General features: G+C 43.8%; 2 protein-coding genes across 6 annotated transcripts in view; one reads left to right on the forward strand and one right to left on the reverse strand.

The window, feature by feature from the left end:
- Positions 1-565: 565 nt before the first annotated feature.
- ASTE1 (asteroid homolog 1) lies at positions 566-20755 on the reverse strand. 5 transcript variants are annotated; one of them, XM_068545906.1, is made up of 6 exons: positions 20468-20755; positions 19503-19674; positions 18036-19358; positions 5821-6031; positions 3876-4065; positions 566-995 (listed from the first exon to the last, which is right to left on the reverse strand). In XM_068545906.1, exons 3-6 carry the CDS (start codon positions 19338-19340, stop codon positions 671-673), a joined length of 2031 nt encoding a protein of 676 aa, XP_068402007.1. In that variant the 5' UTR covers positions 19341-19358; positions 19503-19674; positions 20468-20755; the 3' UTR covers positions 566-670. The 5 variants fall into 5 exon arrangements, with proteins under 5 accessions (XP_068402007.1, XP_068402006.1, XP_068402008.1 ...); XM_068545905.1 differs by having other exon boundaries at positions 20283-20755; XM_068545909.1 differs by lacking the exon at positions 566-995 and adding an exon at positions 4471-4617 and having other exon boundaries at positions 4010-4065; positions 20283-20755.
- Positions 20732-22422, forward strand: part of NEK11 (NIMA related kinase 11) — a 275201-nt gene continuing 273510 nt past the window's right edge. Inside the window, 1 exon segment of the mRNA XM_068545910.1 lies at positions 20732-21036. The gene's annotated coding sequence lies outside the window, so the exon portion shown is untranslated.

Raw genomic sequence — 22422 nt, forward strand, 5'->3', positions numbered from 1 at the left:
CAACAAGAGGAGTCACCGCGATAAGAAGCCCGCGTACCACAACGAAGAGTAGCCCCTGCTCACCGCAACTAGAGAAAGGCCGCGCGCAGCAATGAAGACCCAACGAAGCCCAAAATGAATAAACTAAAAAAAAAATAAAAAATAAAAAAAAATAAGTAAAATAAAAATTGGAGCACATCTAAAATGCTCATCAGCCCTGCCATGGGCTCCTTGACAAAGTACTTAAAGGTCTCCTTTTCTGTCTGGCTTCCTCACGTCTATCTTCCGGGGCCCAGACCTTTCATAATAAAGGATGAAGAGGAGACAGTTGTAAAAAAGTTGTGTTAAATGATGATAACCCAGCTTCAGCTTATAGGAAGTAACTGACGTAGGACTTCTGTTCTTTTTGAAAAGAGCTTGGCTGAGTTGCCACAATTTGAAGGTTATAGACTATTATTAACTTACTAAAGTGGAACATGGCAAGTGCAAACATGTTTTCACGTATTGAAAAAGTACAAAAGTTTACTTAAACCACGTATTTATTAAAAGCAGAATACAAAGTACTTTGGAATTCAAAATACTGCAATGTTTATCCTTTAACAAACAGATTTAATTTAAAAAAAAAAGTCAATCATTTCAAGGGAGGTAATACATATTTTCGGTAAGAATCCTAACCTGGTTGCAACTGAGTTTATTCGAGCTCTGGGGCCTCCATGTGCTCCTCCAAGGTCCCCACCATCAACAGCTCAAACCGATTGCCTCCCTCATGCCAACTCCTAGCGTTCAAGGTGGTCCCCACTCTGTTCTCTGACTGGGGGGTACCTCGTTTCTTTTGCCTTCTTTTTTTTGATTTACCCTTTGGTAGGCCTAGTTCAGCAGGGGCACACGACCTAGTGGCATTGAACATATGGTCATAGAGTTGCTGGGCCTCAGGACACACGTGCAGGAGGCTCTCCACCGAGGCCGACGTCAGCAGCTGTCGGCACAGCCCGTGCACCAGGCTCCCGCTGTACAGTCTGCTCAGGGGAGAGAAGAGGGTGTCGTTACAGCAGAGGTTCCTGCACTGGGACAACTCACTAACGTGGCTTCAACAGACGCATCAAACACTGAGAGCGCTGCTTCTATAAAATCATTATTAAGGTTACTCAAGAATAATCTGTGTTTCTTGAAAGAAGGAACTGAATTGTTACAGAGATTACTTCTTGGCTAATGATACTTAGAACTTTTTATCAACAAATTAAATGATGCATGCTTGCTGGTTCTCCAACTAGCCCAAAGTTGAGCAGGCCTCTTAACACTTCAAAGACAAGGAGTTAAAAATGCCTCTGATAGGACAAACAGGCAGTTTGTTGAAATATGAGAAAATTTAATCTTATCATTTGCGAGGTCATTCATTCACTTGGATTAAAAACCAACTCCACAAATATAAGCTGGGATGAACTGGAAGCCACAGATTTAACATATTAACTTACTGCCAGGGTTGACTGACTGGTACCTTAGCAACTGATGGAGAACCATCATTTACTCAGTGTGAAATCATCATTTAAAGAGCCTTGGTGATGCTGAGATGCAGGAACAACTCTCCTGCTGAAATCACTATTGAGGGAACTGTTTCCGCTGTCTTGTTTTATAGGGATCCGTGGTCACTAGAGAGGATCCAGTCAAGGATGACCAAAATTAGTAAAGGAAAGGAATAAAGAATCCATAGGTCAGACGCCAATCAATCTTATTTGGTAGAGAGGTCTAGGGTGTAGGAATGTAATAGGGGCCGGGCATGCTCAGGGGGCCGGGCCGGCAGGTTTGCGTGGCCGCCCGAGGTTGCAGCACCGGTTCAGCTCGCGACGCCACGCCGCCCTGTGGCTGCGGCTCGTTCCTGGGAACTTGCGTGCAGAGGCGGCTCCCAAGGAGCCGGCGGGGGGCCTCGGGGCAGCCGAGGCCCTAGTGCTGCCGAGTGTCCAGCTGGCAGGCCTGGCGGGCCGACGTGCGGGTGGCGAGGGCCGTGGGGGGGCGCCGCGCTCAGTACAGGGGGCAGGGTGGGCACGCAGCCCTTAGCCAGGACCGGCAGCCAGGAGAGCGGTCCCCCTCCAGCAGCAGTCAGCTCGCAGCCGTGCTGGGACAGCGAGTGCAGTGAGAGGCGGATCACAGCCTTCTCCCTGGGTCCTAGGCGCGCTGGCCTTGGGGCCAGCGGGTGAGCTGGGGGAACTGGGAGCCAGTTTGAGGGCCGGCGGGGTCCTGGGCGCCTGGCTCCCTCAGTGATGCCAGCTGGGCAGGGTCTGGGGCCAGGCCCTGAGGGCGCCGCCAGCTGAGATCTGCCTCTCCTGTCGGGCCTGGGCACTGGCAGGAGGACCCAGACTGGGTGCCGGACCAACGAACGCTCCGGGGCAGGGTAACCAGCCCCCGCAGGGACCCCCTCCTCTTAGCCAGGGCCTGGACCTAGGAGGGCGAAAGTCGATCCTTGGGACTTCGAACAGGTAAAATGAAGCGTAATGATGTCACTTCGCTTCTGGGATTTGTTAAGTGTTAAAAGCCACAAGGAGGCATGGAGACAGAATTAAATGCCTCCCTTTCCCTTTCTCTTTAGAAGGGAGGATAACATTTGTTTTGTTAGAGGTTTATAGGAACATGGTGACCTGACCTCAAGAACAAAGGATCTGACACCAGGAAGTCTGCAACAACTAACCATGTGCCTCCCTCACCTTTCCTATAAAAGGGCTTTGCTGAAAGCTCTCGGGGAGTTGGGGTTTTTAAGGCATGAGCCACCCATCTCCTTGCAGGGCCCTGCAATAAACCTTTCTCTGCTCCAAACTCCAATGTTTTGGTACTGTTTGGCCTCACTGTGCGTCAGACACACAGACTTGCGTTCAGTAACATTAACAACACTATGTACTGCTAGGAAGCTTTCAACTTGAAACATTTCAAGTCACACCAGCATATATGATAGGCCTCCGTATAGCACTCATTAATTCAACAAGTATTTGAGTACTTAATGCTAGGCACTGGGGCTACAACAGTAAACAAAACAGGCAAGTCCCAGCACACACCCAGAGCTTATCTTCAAGTGGAGAGACAAAGCACATATGTAATCTCAACTCCATTTTCTAACCATCTCCCTTTTATCTTCCTCACTCACTCCCTTGAACGGATAATCACCATGATGTCCAATCCATTGATCCTACCACCCTTTTTACTGGCTCACACCCTACTGCTATCCTTTCCTTCTTACTGCAGCTTACACTCCATAGTCAAACGTTAAACCACTTCTGGCATACAGGCTGTCTCTCCCTTCTTCACACTTGCTTGGCAAAACAAAAGCCCCAAATAAAAAAAATCCACATAAGCATCTAATAGTCACCTCACTAAAATAAAAGCTCTGTGACAGCGCAGACTTTTTAAATGTTTTGCTCACTACACCCTAGCACAGAGTAAGCATTTAATATCTGAATGAATGGGTAAACAATATGCTGAGTGGTAAGAAATGCAATTATCAATACAAAAATACAGAAGAGTAATAGGACTAGAGAAATTGGAAGCAGAGAATAATATTTCAGTAGGATGATCAGAAAAAGCCTTTATATCGTGATATTTGAATAAAGACCTGAAAGAAATGAGGGAAAGAGCTATATTCTACCAACAACTGCCTCTTATTTTTATTTTAAGGAACCGATTTTTTTAAATTTGGAAAACTTTAAAAAATCATGGAAACTTTCTTTGGAAATATGGAAGTAATTTAATATTTTAAAAATTTAATATTACAGCTCTTCAGCTACAACAGTGATCCAAGACCAGTTATATATACTAAGTTTGATTTTTTTTAAAAATACTTCTTTGCGTTAAATGTAAACTGAAGTATTTACTTCTACATGCAGCCACCTGCACTAGTTTCCCGGGGTGCTTACCGAGTTAGGTCTGGCTCTGGGAGAGGCGCGGACAGCAGTTGGTTGAGATACAGCCCCATCTGCAGGCAGCACTGCCACTGACAGAAGACGTGAGCTGTGTCTAAGTCCAGCCTCAGGCCCGGCTGTGCCTTCACTCTCTGCAGCTCTTCATACAGCATCTCAGCACCACGGCCCTGCAGAGCTTCCTCATCTAGATAAAGACACAACCCAAGGGCAGTATTTCCAAAAACACGGTATCATCTTGTAATTTTCTCCATATATAAAACTTCAAATTCCATAAAGAAAAAAACTGAATAACCAAAATGCTTTTCTTTTTTGGCTCTTTTCTATTTTCATGTCAATGTAAAAGCCTTTCAATGTATAAACTGAAATATTTATACTGAGATGCCCTTTTAGTGACAACCTAACTTTATTCAACCCCAAATTCTTTATCTTCTTCCTTACAATAGTATCTCTTCCTTTAATCTACTACCTGACTTTAAACACATCTGCATCTGAACTCTCCAAACCCTAAATCTGTCTCTATGAAAAATCCCCTTCTCTTTACTGTTCTATTTCCTTAAAGAAACAGCCGTGTGTTCAAAACACGCTTTACCTTCTGTTGTATGGGAAGAGAATAAGAGTATGACTCATAGAGAATGGGGCAAATCGGCCACCTCCTCAGTGGTGGAGGACATGCGGCAACCACCCCGGGAAACCTGCCTGGTCCCGGCTCCACGTGCAGCCTGCCTTCCGGAGCAACCTGGAAGGAAGGAAAAGGAGGCCCACCTTTTACCAATGAGCGAGCAGCAAGGCACTGAGCCTGCCTGGGTGTGGGGTCCACATTCCTAAAAGAAAAGAAACAGACCCTTGACATGCCCCTTCTGTTGGACTCAGGTAAAGACTTAATAGACTGGTGCTCTGAGAATTTTCTTAAACTATATTTATGTTCAATGAGAGGAAACACCCTAAACTTGTGTCCTAACCAGCAGTGGGCCGGAACTTAACTTGCTGTGCAACAGTCCCTTCTGACAGCTGCTCTCCCACTTTGGGGTGTCCTGGAGTCTATGCTGGCTCACCCTTTCATGAACTTATTTTAAACAGTAAATGCCAGAGCAGTGCTGTCCAGAACTTTCTGCAGTGATGGGAACGTTCTACATCTGTGCTGTCCAGTCCAGCAGCCTCTAGCCACCTGTGGCTACTGGGCACTTGCAATTTGGCAAGTGCATTGAGAAGCTGAAGTTTTAATTTTAAATAGCCACCTGTGGCTAGTAGCCATCACGTTAGTACTGTTCTAGAGTGTGACAACTATTATACATGTTTGGATAAAGCATTCATAATTTTGTAAAGAGAATAATCCCATTAGAGGATTGAAGTGCTCCAATGCATCAACATTTATTTCACCTGATGTTTAAATAAAGATGAAACTGCCTCAAAGTGTATTTCTCTAATAGAAAGAGAAGTTACCATTTCGACCATCACAACTCATGTACTAATTGAAACTTACAGTGGAGAAAAAAGAAAGTAAAAAAAAAAACAACACAAAACAGCACAAGCATGAATGTTTACAGTAATTGTAGGTATTCTTAAGTTTCACCAATGGGCAAGTTTACTTAAGTTTCCAGGGGAGAGGCTGCTGCGGCACTGAAGAGAAGGACGGGGAACACGGAGCACAAAATGTACATCATGGTCACGCTTTAGAGACTGAGCGTCAGGTGCCACAGGACAGGGGGCTGAGGCAGCGTCAGCGCATCTTCACTGCTGTGCCCTTGAGGTCAAGCCCTCCAGCACTGACCTGGTACACGGAGCACTCAGAAAGATCGACAAGGAATGAGTGACATTTTGGTGCCCCACTTCGAAGTTCTGATATAACTGATGGAAGTAAATAATCCGAGAATTTTTGTTTGTTTGTTTAAACGTTTGATTACATGCAAGTAACATACTCCTGGGACTTCCAGATACCTACCAGGGCTGTTGATCATGGCATGCAAGGGTCCCATCAGCATCCCCAGCAGTAAGGCCTGCAGATGATGCAGCTTTGCCTTGGCCTCCGTGTGCTGCACCCAGTAGCAGCTGACGGCGATGGGCAACTTCAACGCAGCAGGGATTGGGTCCAGGATGCTCTGTTTCACTTTCAGCGTTTCTAACAGAAGTATCTGCCGTCTAGCCAAGGAGAGCTGAAAATATACACCAAACATTCTGTAAGTTACTTTGGAGAATGTCTTTTTTTTTCATTCTCTAGGTCAGTTTCTTATCTTCCTGTGGAAAAAAATCAGCCACACTCAAAATTAGAACCTTCATAAGGGGCGTAATAAATACAGTGACTGGCTGGACGTGCTGTCTCTTCCCGCTGCACAGCCCTTGCTCGCGTCAGTCCATCCCCCACGCAGGCTGTTGGGCATCTGCAGTGTGCCTGTCACCTGGGAAGCTTGTTAAAACAATCCTCAGGCCCCACCCCTTAAACTGATTCAGTAAATGAGGGGAGCCCAGGAATCTGCATTTTAACTCTTCTGCTTTAAGAAACAAAGATCTATACTCAACCCTAGCCTTACCTGCCAGTGACTGTTCAGGCCCCCCTCCTCTGTGATGCCATCACCAATCACCTCCGGAAGGCAGACTTCGACCACATGCACCCTCTGCAGCATCCCACGCAGCCTTCTGCTTGTCTGGGTCCTGCCTCATGTCCCAACCCAGCTGAATGTCTTATTGTCTGTTTTCTCCCACACGGGGATTGTCCCAGGGTGGCCGCTTCTAGTGCCAGGTATATTCCAGCAAATAGGAATATTTAAGGGCTGCCCGCATTGTCCTTGTAATAACATACCACACCAACTTTCACTCCAGGCTTCAAACAAAAGGAAGTAAATAGCTATGAGGGCTTCGGGCTTCTGGTTGACATAATTTTGCCTTAATGAATCTTTTTTTCTTCTTCTTTTTTTTTGTTGATTTTTATTCCATTTTTAAAAAAATTGAAGTATAGTTGATTTACTGTGAATCTTAAGATTTAAGAACCATAAGGGACCTTGCAGGTCACACACTTTCACAGATAAGGAAATTAGGACTATTAAAAGAGCATCTCTGGGCGACTTCACAATCAAACTCTAAAAGGAAAAAAAATAGTCTGTATTACTGGTGTCTGCACACACCCAGAAAAGATTTCCTTCTTAATTTTCTGGAAGGATGAGACAGTCTGGCACATTTCTTGGCACCTAACACCTAGTCAGTAAGTAAGTGTGTTGACAGCTGAAAACAGAGATGTTAACTTGAAGTAAAACACGTTGTAACTGACAAAATAGATTCATCATCAATGTATGACAACTTTAATACAATGATTTATAGGTACTGGTTTTAATAATTTGATACTGTGATAAAAATTTAAAAATTAGAAATACGCAAAGTGCTTTACAGTACAGTCAATCACCCGTATGGGAAGTAGCATTAACTACTTAAATTTAAATATATTCCTCATAATCTAAACTGATAGAAAGACCTACCATACCATGCAAAGCTAAGAAAATACATGAATTCTTTTCTGACATATAATGCTTAAATTATTGAATTCTCTAGCCAAGTTACAACTTCTATGAACCAAGCAGAGTCTGGGCTTTGACTTCAGAGAGGTTCTGCCCTCACTAACTCTGCAGCCTTGAGCGAGTTTCTGAGCTTTTCTACAGTCAGGTCTGATCATCTGTAAAATGGGTACTAGAATGAGTCACACAGATGTTTCATGGAACCCACTAGTCCTTGTTCCCTTCCCCAAGGGGGACTACTCTGCTCACAGCCCTTAGATCTAGTCAGGGTTCATCCCATGTGACAAGTCTGCAGAAGAAGCCGCCTCAGAGGCACAGGCACCTGGAGAGAGGCTGGGCTTGGCACTGACTTACTCCCCAAGAATGATCCCTTCCATCTCTCCTTACGGTTAGCCTCTCACGGGTTAACCTGAATGGTGCTCTGTCCACTGCAAGTGACACAGCCAAAATGGAAACTCTACCTACGTGGTTACTGTGGGAAATAAATGAGAGGTTGTATAAAGTTTCTATTACAAGGGCTGGCACAGAGCAGATGAAGTATTACTGTCACATCATGTTAAGCATACAAAATGAAGATATTATCACAAAGTCTCCATACTTGTACCTGCACACCTTTGGAATCATATTTGCACCTGATTCCCTTTAGAATTATCACGGGCTAATTAGAGCTAACAACATTGAGCTAAAATGCAGAATTGATGGTGCCAAGGGAAAGCCAAATGATGTCACTGCACAGACACTGAACTAAAATCTCACCCCACTTTGAATACAAGTACGTGATGAGAACACTTGTCACCTCCACTGAGCCCGGAGTATAATCCACCTGCTGTACTCACTGACTCAATTGGATTTTCATGTGGGGGAAAAGTGTCCTGACCCCTATGTCACACCACACACACAAACAAATTAATTCTAGATAGATTTCAGATCTAAGTGTAAAAGGCAAAAATATTTTTCATGACCTTGGAGCAGGCAATAATTTCTTAAGTAGGTCACAAAAGTGACAGGCATAAATAATAAAATTTTAGATTAGAGTGTATTAAGGACTTTTGTTCAGCAAAACACACTTGAGTGAAAAGACAACCCACAGTATGCTCCCACAATGTTATTTGACAAAGGACCTGTATATAGAAATAAACCAAAAAACAGGAAAACGGGCAAAAGACTTTGAATAGAAAATTAACAGAATATGCAAATGGCCAGTGAACACATGCGAAGGTGTTCAAATAAGTCATCAGAGAAATGCAAACTAACACCCACCAAATTGGCTAAAATGATGGCAACCATAAGAACAGCTAAAATTGGGTGGAGTAGAAGGACGTGTTCTCACCCCCTCTTGCGAGAGCACCGGATTCACAACTAACTGCTGAACAATCATCGACAGGAAGACACTGGAACTCACCAAAAAAGATACCCCACATCCAAAGACAAAGGAGAAGCCACAATGAGATGGCAGGAGGGGCGAAATCGCAATAAAATCAAATCCCATAACTGCTGGGTGGGTGACTCACAGACTGGCTTATACCACAGAAGTCCACCCACTGGAGTGAAGGTTCTGAGCCCCACGTCAGGCTTCCCAACCTGGGGGTCTGGCAACGGGAGGAGGAATTCCTAGAGAATCAAGACTTTGAAGGCTAGCAGGATTTGATTGCAGGACTTCGACAGGACTGGGGGAAACAGAGATTCCACTCTTGGAGGGCACACACAAAGTAGTGTGCGCATTGGGACCAAGGGGAAGGAGCAGTGACCCCATAGGAGACCGAACCAGACCAACCTGCTAGTGTTGGAGGGTCTCCAGCAGAGGCGGGGGGTGGCTGTGGCTCACCGAGAGGACAAGGACACTGGCAGCAGAAGTTCTGGGAAGTACTCCTTGGCATAAGCCCTCCCAGAGTCTGCCATTAGCCCCACCAAAGAGCCCGGGTAGGCTCCAGTGTTGGGTCGCCTCAAGCCAAACAACCAACAGAGAGGGAACCCAGCCCCACCCATCAGCAGACAAGCGGATTAAAGTTTTACTGAGCTCTGCCCACCTGAGCAACAGCCAGCTCTACCCACCACCAGTCCCTCCCATCAGGAAACTTGCACAAGCCTCTTAGATAGCCTCATCCACCAGAGGGCAGACAGCAGAAGCAAAAAGAACTACAGTCCTGCAGCCTGTGGAACAAAAACCACATTCACAGAAAGACAGACAAGATGAAAAGGTAGAGGGCTATATACCAGATGAAGGAACAAGATAAAACCCCAGAAAAACAACCAAATGAAGTGTAGATAGGCAACCTTCCAGAAAAAGAATTCAGAATAATGATACTGAAGATGATCCAGGACCTTGGAAAAAGAATGGAGGCAAAGATCGAGAAGATGCAAGAAATGTTTAACAAAGACCTAGAAGAATTAAAGAATAAACAAACAGAGATGAACAATACAATAACTGAAATGAAAAATACCCTAGAATGAATCAATAGCAGAATAACTGAGGCAGAAGAACGGATAAGTGACCTGGAAAACAGAATGGTGGAATTCACTGCTGCAGAACAGAATAAAGAAAGAAGAATGAAAAGAAATGAAGACAGCCTAAGAGACCTCTGGGACAACACTGAACGCAAAAACATTCGTATTATAGGGGTCCCAGAAGGAGAAGAGAGAGAGAAAGGACCCGAGAAAATATTTGAAGAGATTATAGTCGAAAACTTCTCTAACATGGGAAAGGAAATAGCCACCCAAGTCCAGGAAGTGCAGAGAGTCCCATACAGGATAAACCCAAGAAGAAACACACCAAGACACATAGTAATCAAATAGGCAAAAATTAAAGACAAAGAAAAATTATTGAAAGCAGCAAGGGAAAAACAACAAATAACATACAAGGGAATTCCCATTTCTCAGCAGAAACTCTACAAGCCAGAAGGGAGTGGCATGATACACTTAAAGTGATGAAAGGGAAGAACCTACAACCAAGATTACTCTACCCAGCAAGGATCTCATTCAGATTCGATGGAGAAATCAAAAGCTTTACAAACAAGCAAAAGCTAAGAGAATTCAGCACCACCAAACCAGCTCTACAACAAATGCTAAAGGAACTTCTCTAAGTGGGAAACACAAGAGAAGTAAAGGACCTACAAAAACAAACTCAAAACAATAAAGAAAATGGTCATAGGAACATACATATCGATAATTACCTTCAATGTGAATGGATTAAATGGTCCAACCAAAAGACACAGGCTTGCTGAATGGATACAAAAGCAAGACCCATATATATGCTGTCTACAAGAGACCCACTTCAGACCTAGGGACACATATAGACTGAAAGTGAGGGGATGGAAAAAGATATTCCATGCAAATGGAAATCAAAAGAAAGCTGGAGCAGCAATACTCATATCAGATAAAATAGACTTTAAAATAAAGAATGTTACAAGAGACAAGGAAGGACACTACATAATGATCAAGGGATCAATCCAAGAAGAAAATACAACAATTATAAATATATATGCACCCAACACAGGAGCACCTCAATACATAAGGCAACTGCTAACAGCTATAATACAGGAAATAGTAACACAATAATAGTGGGGGACTTTAACACCTCACTTACACCAATGGACAGATCATCCAAACAGAAAATTAACAAGGAAACAGAAGCTTTAAATGACACAATAGACCAGATAGATTTAATTGATATTTATAGGACATTCCATCCAAAAACAGCAGATTACACTTTCTTCTCAAGTGCGCACGGAACATTCTCCAGGATAGATCACATCTTGGGTCACAAATCAAGCCTCAGTAAATTTAAGAAAATTGAAATCATATCAAGCATCTTTTCTGACCACAATGCTATGAGATTAGAAATCAATTACTGGAAGAAAAATGTTAAAAACACAAACACATGGAGGCTAAACAATACATTACTAAATAACTAAGAGATCACTGAAAAAATCAAAGAGGAAATCAAAAAATACCTAGAGACAAATGACAATGAAAACACGATGATCCAAAACCTATGGGATGCAGCAAAAGCAGTTCTAAGAGGGAAGTGTATAGCTATACAAGCTTACCTCAAGAAACAAGAAAAATCTCAAATAAACAATCTAACGTTACACCTAAAGAAACTAGAGAAAGAAGAACAAACAAAACCCAAAGTTAGCAGAAGGAAAGAAATCATAAAGATCAGAGCAGAAATAAATAAAATAGAAACAAAGAAAACAATAGCAAGGATCAATAAAACTAAAAGCTGGTTCTTTGAGAAGATAAACAAAATTGGTAAACCATTAGCCAGACTCGTCAAGAAAAAGAGGGAGAGGACTCAAATCGATAAAATTAGAAACGAAAAAGAAGTTACAACAGACACCGCAGAAATACAAAGCATCCTAAGAGACTACTACAAGCAACTCTATGCCAATAAAATGGACAACCTGGAAGAAATGGACAAATTCTTAGTATGGTATAACTTTCCAAGACTGAACCAGGAAGAAATAGAAAATATGAACAGACCAATCACAAGTAATGAAACTGTGATTAAAAATCTTCCAACAAACAAAAGTCCAGGATCAGATGGCTTCACAAGTGAATTCCATCAAACATTTGAGAATAGCTAACACCCATCCTTCTCAAACTCTTACAAAAAATTCCAGAGGAAGGAACACTCCCAACTCATTCTATGAGGCCACCATCACCCTGATACCAAAACCAGACAAAAATACTTCAAAAAAATAAAATTACAGACCAATATCACTGATGAATATAGATGCAAAAATCCTCAACAAAATGCTAGCAAACAGGATCCAAAAACACATTAAAAGGATCATACACCATTATCAGGTGGGATTTATCCCAGGGATGCAAGGATTCTTCAATATATGGAAATCAATCAATGTGATACACCATATTAACAAATTGAAGAATAAAAACCATATGATCATCTCAATAGATGCAGAAAAAGCTTTTGACAAAATTCAACACCCATTTATGATAAAAACTCTCCAGAAAGTGGGCATAGAGGGAACCTACCTCAACATGATAAAGGCCATATACAACAAACCCACAGCAAACATCATTCTCAATGGTGGAAAACTGAAAGCATTTCCTCTAAGATCAGGAACAAGACAAGGATGTCCACTCTCACCACTATTATTCAACATAGTTTTGGAAGTCCTAGCCATGGCAATCAGAGAAGAAAAAGAAATAAAAGGAATACAAATTGGAAAAGAAGAAGTAAAACTGTCACTGTTTGCAAATGACATGATACTATACATAGAGAATCCTAAAGATGCCACCAGAAAACTACTAGAGCTAATCAAGGAATTTGATAAAGTTGCAGGATACAAAATTAATGCATAGAAATCTCTTGCATTCCTATACACTAATGATCAAATATCTGAAAGAGAAATTATTGGAACACTCCCATTTCCCTTTGCAACAAAAAGAATCAAATACCTAGGAATAAATCTACCTAGGGAGACAAAAGACCTGTATGCAGAAAACTATAAGACACTGATGAAAGAAATTAAAGATGATACCAACAGATGGAGAGATATACCATGTTCTTGGATTGGAAGAATCAATATTGTGAAAACGACTCTACTACCCAAAGCAATCTACAGATTCAATGCAATCCTTATCAAATTACCAATGGCATTTTTTATGGAACTAGAACAAAAAATCTTAAAAGTTGTATGGAGACATAAAAGACCCCGAATAGTCAAAGCAGTCTTGAGGGAAAAAAACGGAGCTGGAGGAATCAGGCTCCCTGACTTCAGACTATACTACAAAGCTACAGTTATCAAGACAATATGGTACTGGCACAAAAACAGAAATACAGATCAATGGAACAGGATAGAAAGCCCAGAGATAAACCCATGCACCTATGGTCAACTAATCTATGACAAAGGAGGCAAGGATATACAATGGGAGAGAAGACAGTCTCTTCAATAAGTGGTGCTGGGAAAACTGTACAGCTACATGTAAAAGAATGAAATTAGAACACTCCCTAACACCGTACACAAAAATAAACTCAAAATGGATTCGAGACCTAAATGTAACACCAAACACTATAAAACTCTTAGAGGAAAACATAGGAAGAACACTCTTTGATATAAATCACAGCAAGATCTTTTTTGATCCACCTCCTAGAGTAATGGAAATAAAAACAAAAATAAACAAATGGGACCTAATGAAACTTAAAAGTTTTTGCACAGCAAAGGAAACCATAAACAAGATGAAAAGACAACCCTCAGAAGGGGAGAAAATATTTGCAAACGAATCAACGGACAAAGGGTTAATCTCCAAAATGTATAAACAGCTCATGCAGCTCAATATTAAAAAAACAAACAACCCAATCCAAAAATGGGCAGAAGACCTAAATAGACATTTCTCCAAAGAAGACATACAGATGGCCAAGAAGCACATGAAAAGCTGCTCAACATCACTAACTATTAGAGAAATGCAAATCAAAACTACAATGAGGCATCACCTCACACCAGTTAGAATGGGCATCATCAGAAAATCTACAAACAACAAATGCTGGAGAGGGTGTGGAGAAAAGGGAACTCTGTTGTACTGTTGGTGGGATGTAAATTGATACAGCCACTATGGAGAACAGTATGGAGGTTCCTTAAAAAACTAAAAATAGAATTACCATATGACCCCAGAATCCCACTACTGGGCATATACCCAGAGAAAACCATAATTCAAAAAGACTCTTGCACCCCGATGTTCACTTTAGCACTATTTACAATAGCCAGGTCATGGAAGCAACCTAAATGCCCATCGACAGATGAATGGATAAAGAAGATGTGGTACTTAAATACTATGGAATATTACTCAGCCATAAAAAGGAACGAAATTGGGTCATCTGTAGAGATGTGGATGAATCTGGAGACTGTCATACAGAGTGAAGTAAGTCAGAAAGAGAAAAACAAATATCGTATATTAACGCATATATGTGGAACCTAGAAAAATGGTACAGATGAACTGGTTTGCAGGGCAGAAATTGAGACACAGATGTAGAGAACGTATGGACACCAAGGGGGGAAAGCGGTGAGGGGGTGGTGGTGGTGGTGTGATGTATTGGGCAATTGGGATTGACATATATATACTAATATGTATAAAATGGATAACTAATAAGAACCTGCCATATAAAAAAATAAATAAAATGAAATTCAAAAAAAAAGAATAAAGCTAATAAAAATCTGTTTAAATAAAAAAAAAAGGGAACAGCTAAAATTTTTTAAAAGGATAGAAGATACCAAGTAAGGGCAAGGGTATAAAGTAAGAGGAACTCTCATAAACTGCTGGTCAGAATATTTATTGGTAAAACCACTGTGCAAGAGCACTTGGCAATGTGTCTTCTAAGCTGAACATACGTGTGTCTTATGTCCCAGCAACTCCACTCCTAGTTATATGTGCAACAGAAATGTGACCGTATTTTTACTAAATGCTGTGCACTAGGATGTTCATAGCAGTATTCATAATAACCCAAACTGCAAACTGTACAAATGCCCATCAGCTATAAAATGCAACAATCAATTGTGGTACATTCCCACAAGGTAAAAATACACAACAATGAGAAATGAACGATCTACAACTATGCACAGTGATATGAATGAATCTCATGAACACCATGTTGAATAAAAGAAGCCAGACGATTTATAAAGTGTAAAAACAAAGTACTCAAGGTTGTTAGAGATCAGAACAGTGAGTACAAGGGGTAAGGGAGGGAGTGACTGGAACCACACTGGGGAAGGCGGGGGTGCTGATAATGCGTCTTCATCTGGGTGCCCTTTACATGGAACTGCTGAGCCGGTAAGAACTCAACAAGGTGTAAATTATCTGTGCACTTTGCTATGTGTACACACTGAGGGAAGGATGAAGGGCAGAGAGGCAGAGGAAATGTTTAGGGCTGATGGATACATTCATTATCTTAATTGTAGGATGGATTCATGGATGTTAATGTACGTCAAAACTCATCAGAGTATGCACACTTAAAGACACTTCTCAATAAAGCCATAAAAAAAGTAAAAAAAAAAAAAGCCCTCCAACATAGCACCATTTATGTTGTGAGGAGAAATATAATTTCAGCACAACACCCTTCAGAATGTTTCTGTTGGAGGGTGGAGGGAATGAGAAGTGCCCACCAAACTGAGAAGGCATCCTGAGACTGGAAAACGAGGCAGGCGGCTCCATGCAGTCACTGGATCAGTTTATCGGCGGGTAACGTACTCAGGGTGGGATCGGGATCTGGTGGACAACGATTAATCGGAAGCATGTGCAACTGCACTGCGTACGGCTGCGGGGCCACTGGGACAATTTATAGTTAACCTTGTGGTGGGAGGTGCTTGGAAACAGGGTGTGCATTCCTAAGTCATGATTCATGAATGGGTAGCTAGCCAGTCTCATGGGCGCCGTGAGTACGTCAGAAAAGGTTTTCATTATTTGGGGACTAACAGAGCATAGAGGCCACCTGGTCATAATGATTATTAAACAGTCTCTATTAACCACAAAGCCCTTGATGCAGAGGAGTGACTGACGGCACAGTACAGTCCTGGGTAGGGTCAGTGAAAGGATAGGAAGAGCTGTAAGGGCTCGGGACAGCGTCAGCTATGCTAACAGCCACACCGTTGCTAATTTCAATTTTTCTGGTGTGGGTAAAGTTTTAATAAATTCCTGTTTGGAATTTGACCTATGCTCAACTCTCCAGTTCTTTAAACCTGGAAATATGATGAAGTTAGTCAGCTGTGCTACTTAGCATGGTAAGAATGACTCCTGTAAAACTGTATCTAGACTTACACAATAAATGAACTGTACAAACCAGATGGGGACGCCCTATCTTGGGGCTTCTCTGAGTGCAGTGACTTGTAATCAGGCATGTCCCTTGCAGGGACCTCAGAAGCTATGTCTATGGAATTGTTACAAGAAAGAGTAGATCCCGTGGGGAAGGAGGCCAGTGGGACTTTTTCCTTCTTTAATTGAGATATAATTCCCATATCATAAAATTCACCCTTTTAAAGTAGTTTTATTTATAAGCCTGTGCAACCACCTCTAATTCCAGAACATTTCATCACCCCAGAAAGAAACCCTGTTCCTAACAGCAGTCATTCCCCATTGCCAAGGAGGCTCCTGGACCCACCGATGTGAATCTTGTTCCTCCTGCCTGAGCTGTCACCAATGGGGAGGCTAAAAGGGCTAGTTCCTGGTCACCTGTGTGGGCATTCTGGGCTGGATAACTCTTGGCTGGGGGTGCTGTCCTGTCAACTGTAAGATGTTTAGCAACATACTTGGCTTCTCCCGACTATATGCCAGTAGCAACAGCCACCCCTCCCCAAGTACTGCCAATCAAAAGTGTCTCCAGACACTGCCAAGTGTCTCCTGGGGGGCAAAATCACCCCCAGGAGAATCAATGGTGTAGACCGTTAGGAGGACTCCCGCTCTTGATTCAAACCTTCGTGGACGCTGTTACGCAGCCCTATATCCCGGAGCAGACTTGCACCCTGAGTGGCCTGAGAGAGTCTCCTGAGTCTGAATATTGAGTTGGATCCAAAACCCCACCGGGACTTCCCTAGTGGCGCAGTGGTTAAGAATCCACCTGCCAATGCAGGGGACACAGGTTCAATCCCTGGTCCGGGAAGATCCCACATGCCACAGAGCAACTAAGCCCGTGCACCGCAACTACTGAGCCTGCGCTCTAGAGCCCATGAGCCACAACTACTGAGCCTGCGTACCACAAGTACTGAAGGCCACGTGCCTAAAGCCCGTGCTGCGCAACAAGAGAAGTCACCACAATGAGAAGCCCATGCACTGCAGTGGAGTAGCCCCCGCTCGCTGCAACTAGAGAAAGCCTGCGTGCAGCAACAAAGATGCAATGTAGCCAAAAATAAATAAATAAATTTAAAAACAAAAATTAAAAAAACCCCAATAACCAATGCAATTGGAATTGTGAGTTTATCTGCATTTAATTTGTAAATTTAATTGTGTTCGCATAAGCAGCTTCACATCTATTTTGTAATTTTTAATATATTTATGTAATATTATTAAAAAACTAGGTAAACACTGGGATCCATGAGAATTTCTTTTACCTTGAAAAGGGGGTTGGTCTGTTACTCAGGTTTAATCAACACTGAGTTAGGCTAAGAGTCATGTTTTCAGTATCAAACTAAGCAAATCACCATGATGCCATAAATCTCAAGTCTAAAAAAAAAGTCCTCATCAATAAAAATGAAAAATTAGGCCTAAGCATCAGTATTAATCCTGTTAATTGCAATCCAATGCAGTCTGAGATATTAGTTGTGCCTTTGATCAAGGCCTAAAGGCAAGCTTTCTTTTTTCTACAGCTCAGAATTTTTTTCCCTTTCCTTTTTTTTTAGTCACTAACCCCATTCTACTGATAGCTAGTTAACAACAGAGTAGTAGTAATAACCCCAAAGATAACACATGCTACTGAAGTACAGTGGAAATGGCAGATTTGGAGCTAAAAGATCTAGGTTTGAGTCCTAGCACGGATAATTCCCTGGCTAAGGATTTAGCTGAGTCTTAGTTTTATCAGCTATGAAATGGGGGCAATATAGCAACCAACCTCAGTTTGTTATGTTAAGAGAGATAATACACATGAAAGCACTTTGTAACCTGTAAAATGCTTTACAGAAATTGCAGTGGTATTACAAACACTTACCTCAGTCAATTTGCTTAAGTCAGAATGATCCTTGGGCAGTTCTACTGCATCAACAATTGATGTTTTGATATTTTTATTAATCCTTTCCACTTCGCTGAAAGTTGGAGGCTGAGGAGGCAGTGCATCCCAGGTCACATTTCCCGGATGTGGAGGAGTATTCACAAGGAGCCCATAGATGACTTGCCGGATGGGCAGAGAGATTCTGTGGGCGTTTGGTCGCTGCATGTTTTCTACCTGTGTGTGGAGAATGGTCCGTCTCAGCACCAGAGCATCGCTGATGAAAGGGGACAGCTGGCCTCTGGCCAAGGCCGCGAGCACCCATGGCGGTAAACCTGGATTCCAGGTGTCTGGGCAGGCGTAAGCACCATGCTGGAAGAAGTCCTGCAGCCTCCCCTGGGACTGCAGGTACTCCCCCATGGAGCTACAGAGAAGCTTCTTCACGGTTCCTCGACTCTTTCCGGGGAGATGTTTCAGAACGTTGTCTAAGGCTTCGGTAGGGTCAGCAAAATGAGACAACCAATTCAGAAGTCCCAGCACCCGGTGGTGTCTCCTTCCCTTAGAACTGGGAGTCCCAAGAGGAAGACATACTTTACTTAAGAACGTCTCCACGACGGGCAGATTAACGTGGTCATTTCCACACAGCACCGCGAAGAGAGGCAGCAGAACTTTGTTCATATTGCCGAAGTGACAGCAGAGTGCATCAAGGGAAAAGCACTTGGCAGGGATATAGCAGTCTCGTGTACCCTTGATAGTGTTCACGTTTCTCCACTGAAAGCTATTCAATGGGCAAAACCCACTTTTCAGGTCAAAAATGCAAAAGTCACTATCAGACGATAACACGGGGCAATTCCAGTGATTAGCAAGGGTCATGATGTCCTGATCTGCTTCCGAAAAGCACTGGACAAAACGTACTTGCAGCTTGATCAGAACCTGTATGAATACTTCCCGGATGAGTAAGGGACACACATACCCACCCCCGCCAACAGAAAGGGAATGGGCCATCTGGATCTTCTCCCTAGCTCGATCCTTTAAAGTGTTAAGCTTTTTATCTGAAATGTCACATCCTCCATCTAAAACAACATATGGGCAGATTTTACAAGCAGAAAGTGATTCAAAGAATTTTTCTACAACATCTGTAAAAGAATCATAGTCCCCTCCATACCGGAGCTCTAAGTTTGAACTGAAGCAAAGCCGGTGGAAGAGGGCATAGCCGTCAATGATAATTTTTGTGTCTCGCAACTTCAAATCTGTGAAGAACTCATTACTATGATCTTCCACAAAACTCATTAGTCCTCGGATACCCATGACTGTCTGAAGAATTGCCTGTTTAAAACAAGAGAACACACTTTTAATTGATGTTTCTTATGGGGGACCAAGCTACTGTTTCTAGCACCATCAAATCAACAGCAAATGTTATGAAGAGCTCTTTAAATAGAACACATTAGGTGTCAGCATCTTAGTCCTTACCTAGATTCTCAGGCAATACCACCTAGCTGAGTGCTTTTTCATTCTCTCTCGCTTTCCCCATATGTTACAAGGCACAAACTCAATGGCTTCATGGAGTCTGCTCTTTGGACAGGGACGGAGGCTGCTGACGTACAGAACTTCTGCGGACTTTGATACTGAGACAGTCACCATCCTACAACACAGAATATTTGTTTTGTGGGGTCAGCGTAAAAGATCCTAAGCTATAAAAATGATAACCTCAATAACATAATTAATAAATTAGAAAGCATTAGGCTTCAGTTAACTAAAGTGTGTAGGGTCAATGATATGGATCCAGTTTTTCTATTTTCATTATCAGAGTCTGGGAATTTCTTTGAGGCCTTGGCTTATGGGCCCGTCTTAATTAGCATAGTTCCGAGTTTCAAGCCTGGAGGAACTGAACTCTCCAGTTTCACGCTAACCAGAGGCTCTTCTCATCTGTCTTGGCATGTACGTCCCAGTAACTGAAGATATCCTTCCCCAACTGGCTAAGTCACAGGATAAGTATTACTGGTTTCTCCTTTGGCCTCAGGGTCCAATATGGCTCAGCATGGCACGGTTACTGATACTGTCTTTATTTAAAATCGTGAGGTTTTGTCAAGCATGTATTTTTTTTCATTAGTTTTGATTTTTTAAAGATACTGTGTTAAAATTTATTTATCTTGATCACAGAGTTTTGGGGCTTCCCCTTGCATTTAGTGCCCAACTCACTTCACCCTAGGCTTGGCCCTGTCTCAGTACCTTACCCTGTAGGGTACCTACTTCTCTCAAGTCTGTCTTGTACAGCAAATGCGAGCAGAGACCGCGTCTACTCAGCCGAAGCTAGTTACAGAAGATGTTCAACAAATGCGCGCTGGACTGGAGGAGGGCGCGCAAAAGGTTTGCTCCACGTCCTCAAATACAGGCCTTCAAACCGCGACCCCCGGGCCCGCAGCGGCAGCGCCCACCTGCTCCGTCCTCCCAGAAGACCAGCCACTCCACCACAAGCCCACATGAGCCGGGGAGACCAGAGATCCCGGCACGTGAGCCCAACCTCCTGAGCAGAACCGGAAGTCTCCGAGTATGACGTCACGGGGAGCCCGATTCCCGGAAGCTAGCGGCGCCGACTGCGCGGAGGGGTGAGGTGCCCCCGGGCCTGGCGCGAGGTCGCCCAGGAAGGCTGGAAAGCACGCTCCGAACGGCTGCTGTTAGGTTAGGGCAGCGAGGCCCGCTGGGCCGGCCTCCTTATCCCCGCCCACCTTGGTCAGCGCACACTTCCGCCTCCGTGACCCGCTAGGGGCCACCTCCCCGGCTTCCCGGAGTGCCCCGCGCCGTCTCCCTGGCAACGGCGCCCAGCGGCCGCGCTCGACTTCCCGGCACTCCCCGCGCTGTCTCCCTGGCAACGGCCCCCGCAACCTAGGTCCGGAGTTTCGCTGGCGCTGCTGCAAGAATGTGAGGTGGTTCTTCCGGCGTCCCGGTTACTGGCTGGCCCTTGGGCGCGCGCGGCGCCGCCGCCCCTCGCCCTTCACCCGGAAAGGTACGTGGAGGCTCCTCGGGGCTCGCGGGCTCCCGGCGCCGGGAAGGTGATGATTTCAGGGCTGCCTCTCCGGGCCTCCAAGCCCGCGCCTCCTCACTTCCCTCGGCTCTTACCTCCCGGACCTGCTCCCGTCCCGGGAGGATGTGTGGCTTGTGCCTCCTCCGTTTGTGTTAGCCCGCTTTGCGAAAATGTAAATTTAAAATACTTGAGACAAGGAATTATTCTTTTAACCTTAGGGTTAAGGTTTACCTTTAAGGTAAACCTACTTTAGCAGAATCCGGTGTCAGATCTGCTTCCTCTTGTTTGTTGTTACCTAGGAGGAGACTGGTAAACACTGCCCTTCCCTGTCTGTGCCCCCAGCCACACAGTTCCACCCCTAAGGGTCAACGTGCAGCTTTGTGAACCGTCTCTCCCTTTCCCACCACACACCCTCCTCCCCCCCGCCCCGCTTGGGCAGCAAGCTTGTCTGCTGGACGCTTATCTGCTCTGACAGAGTTTACTGAAAACCTACTGTGTGCCAGGCACCGAGGACACAGAGATAAGGCTTGTTCCTTGCGCTCAGGTTCCTTCACAACCTCTGTGAGGTGGGGGCGAGTGGACGCTTACCAGTTCTCGGGTGGCTCTGTGGTTGCACAGAGGAGACTGAGTGGTCTGGGGAGGGGGCGGCCGGGCTGCGACTGGGAGGCTGGGCCAGAGGGAGCCTAGTCCCGAGGTACTCTGTAGCCTGGCCACATTGCTTAGACACTGCTGGGCTTAAACACTCATTTACAAATGAGAGCCCCTGGGAAATTGGACTTCTCAGAACTATTCTGACCTTCCCTAGACAGGGACCTTTATCTCCAGTAAGGAGGATTACTGAAAGGGTCCTTTACAGTTGAAAAGGCTATGAGTCCATACTTTTTTCTTAACAGCTTAATTTGGCCAGAAAGCATCACTTTTATGTGATCAGAGGAAGCACACAAAGACACATTGAGAGCCCTGCTCTCCAGTTGTTTTTTCAGCAGTAGATTTCACTAATATTTTCTGTAATCTTGATAATCCCACATAATTCAGGCATTTTGAGGTATGGGCCCCAGCTCTGAAGTTCCAACCCAATGCTGATGTTTTAGTATTGTCGTGATCACATAGCCACTTAGGTGATTTGGTTTCTCCCTCCCTCCCTTCCTTCCTTCCTTCTCTGATTACTAGTTTTCCTTCTCACTGGCATTAGGTGAAACTTAACTGATTAATACATTATTTCAAGAAGGGAAATGCTGTAAATAGACATTTCCTTGTTTATGTTCTGTTCCAAGGATATTTGTAATTGGCCACCACCATGATGAAGCCCGCTGGCCATGTACCCCAAAGTACACAGATAGCATCTTGTTTTGTCATTATGCACAATAG

The sequence above is a fragment of the Eschrichtius robustus genome, chromosome 6, assembly GCF_028021215.1.
Source record: "Eschrichtius robustus isolate mEscRob2 chromosome 6, mEscRob2.pri, whole genome shotgun sequence".
Classification (NCBI taxonomy): domain Eukaryota; kingdom Metazoa; phylum Chordata; class Mammalia; order Artiodactyla; family Eschrichtiidae; genus Eschrichtius; species Eschrichtius robustus.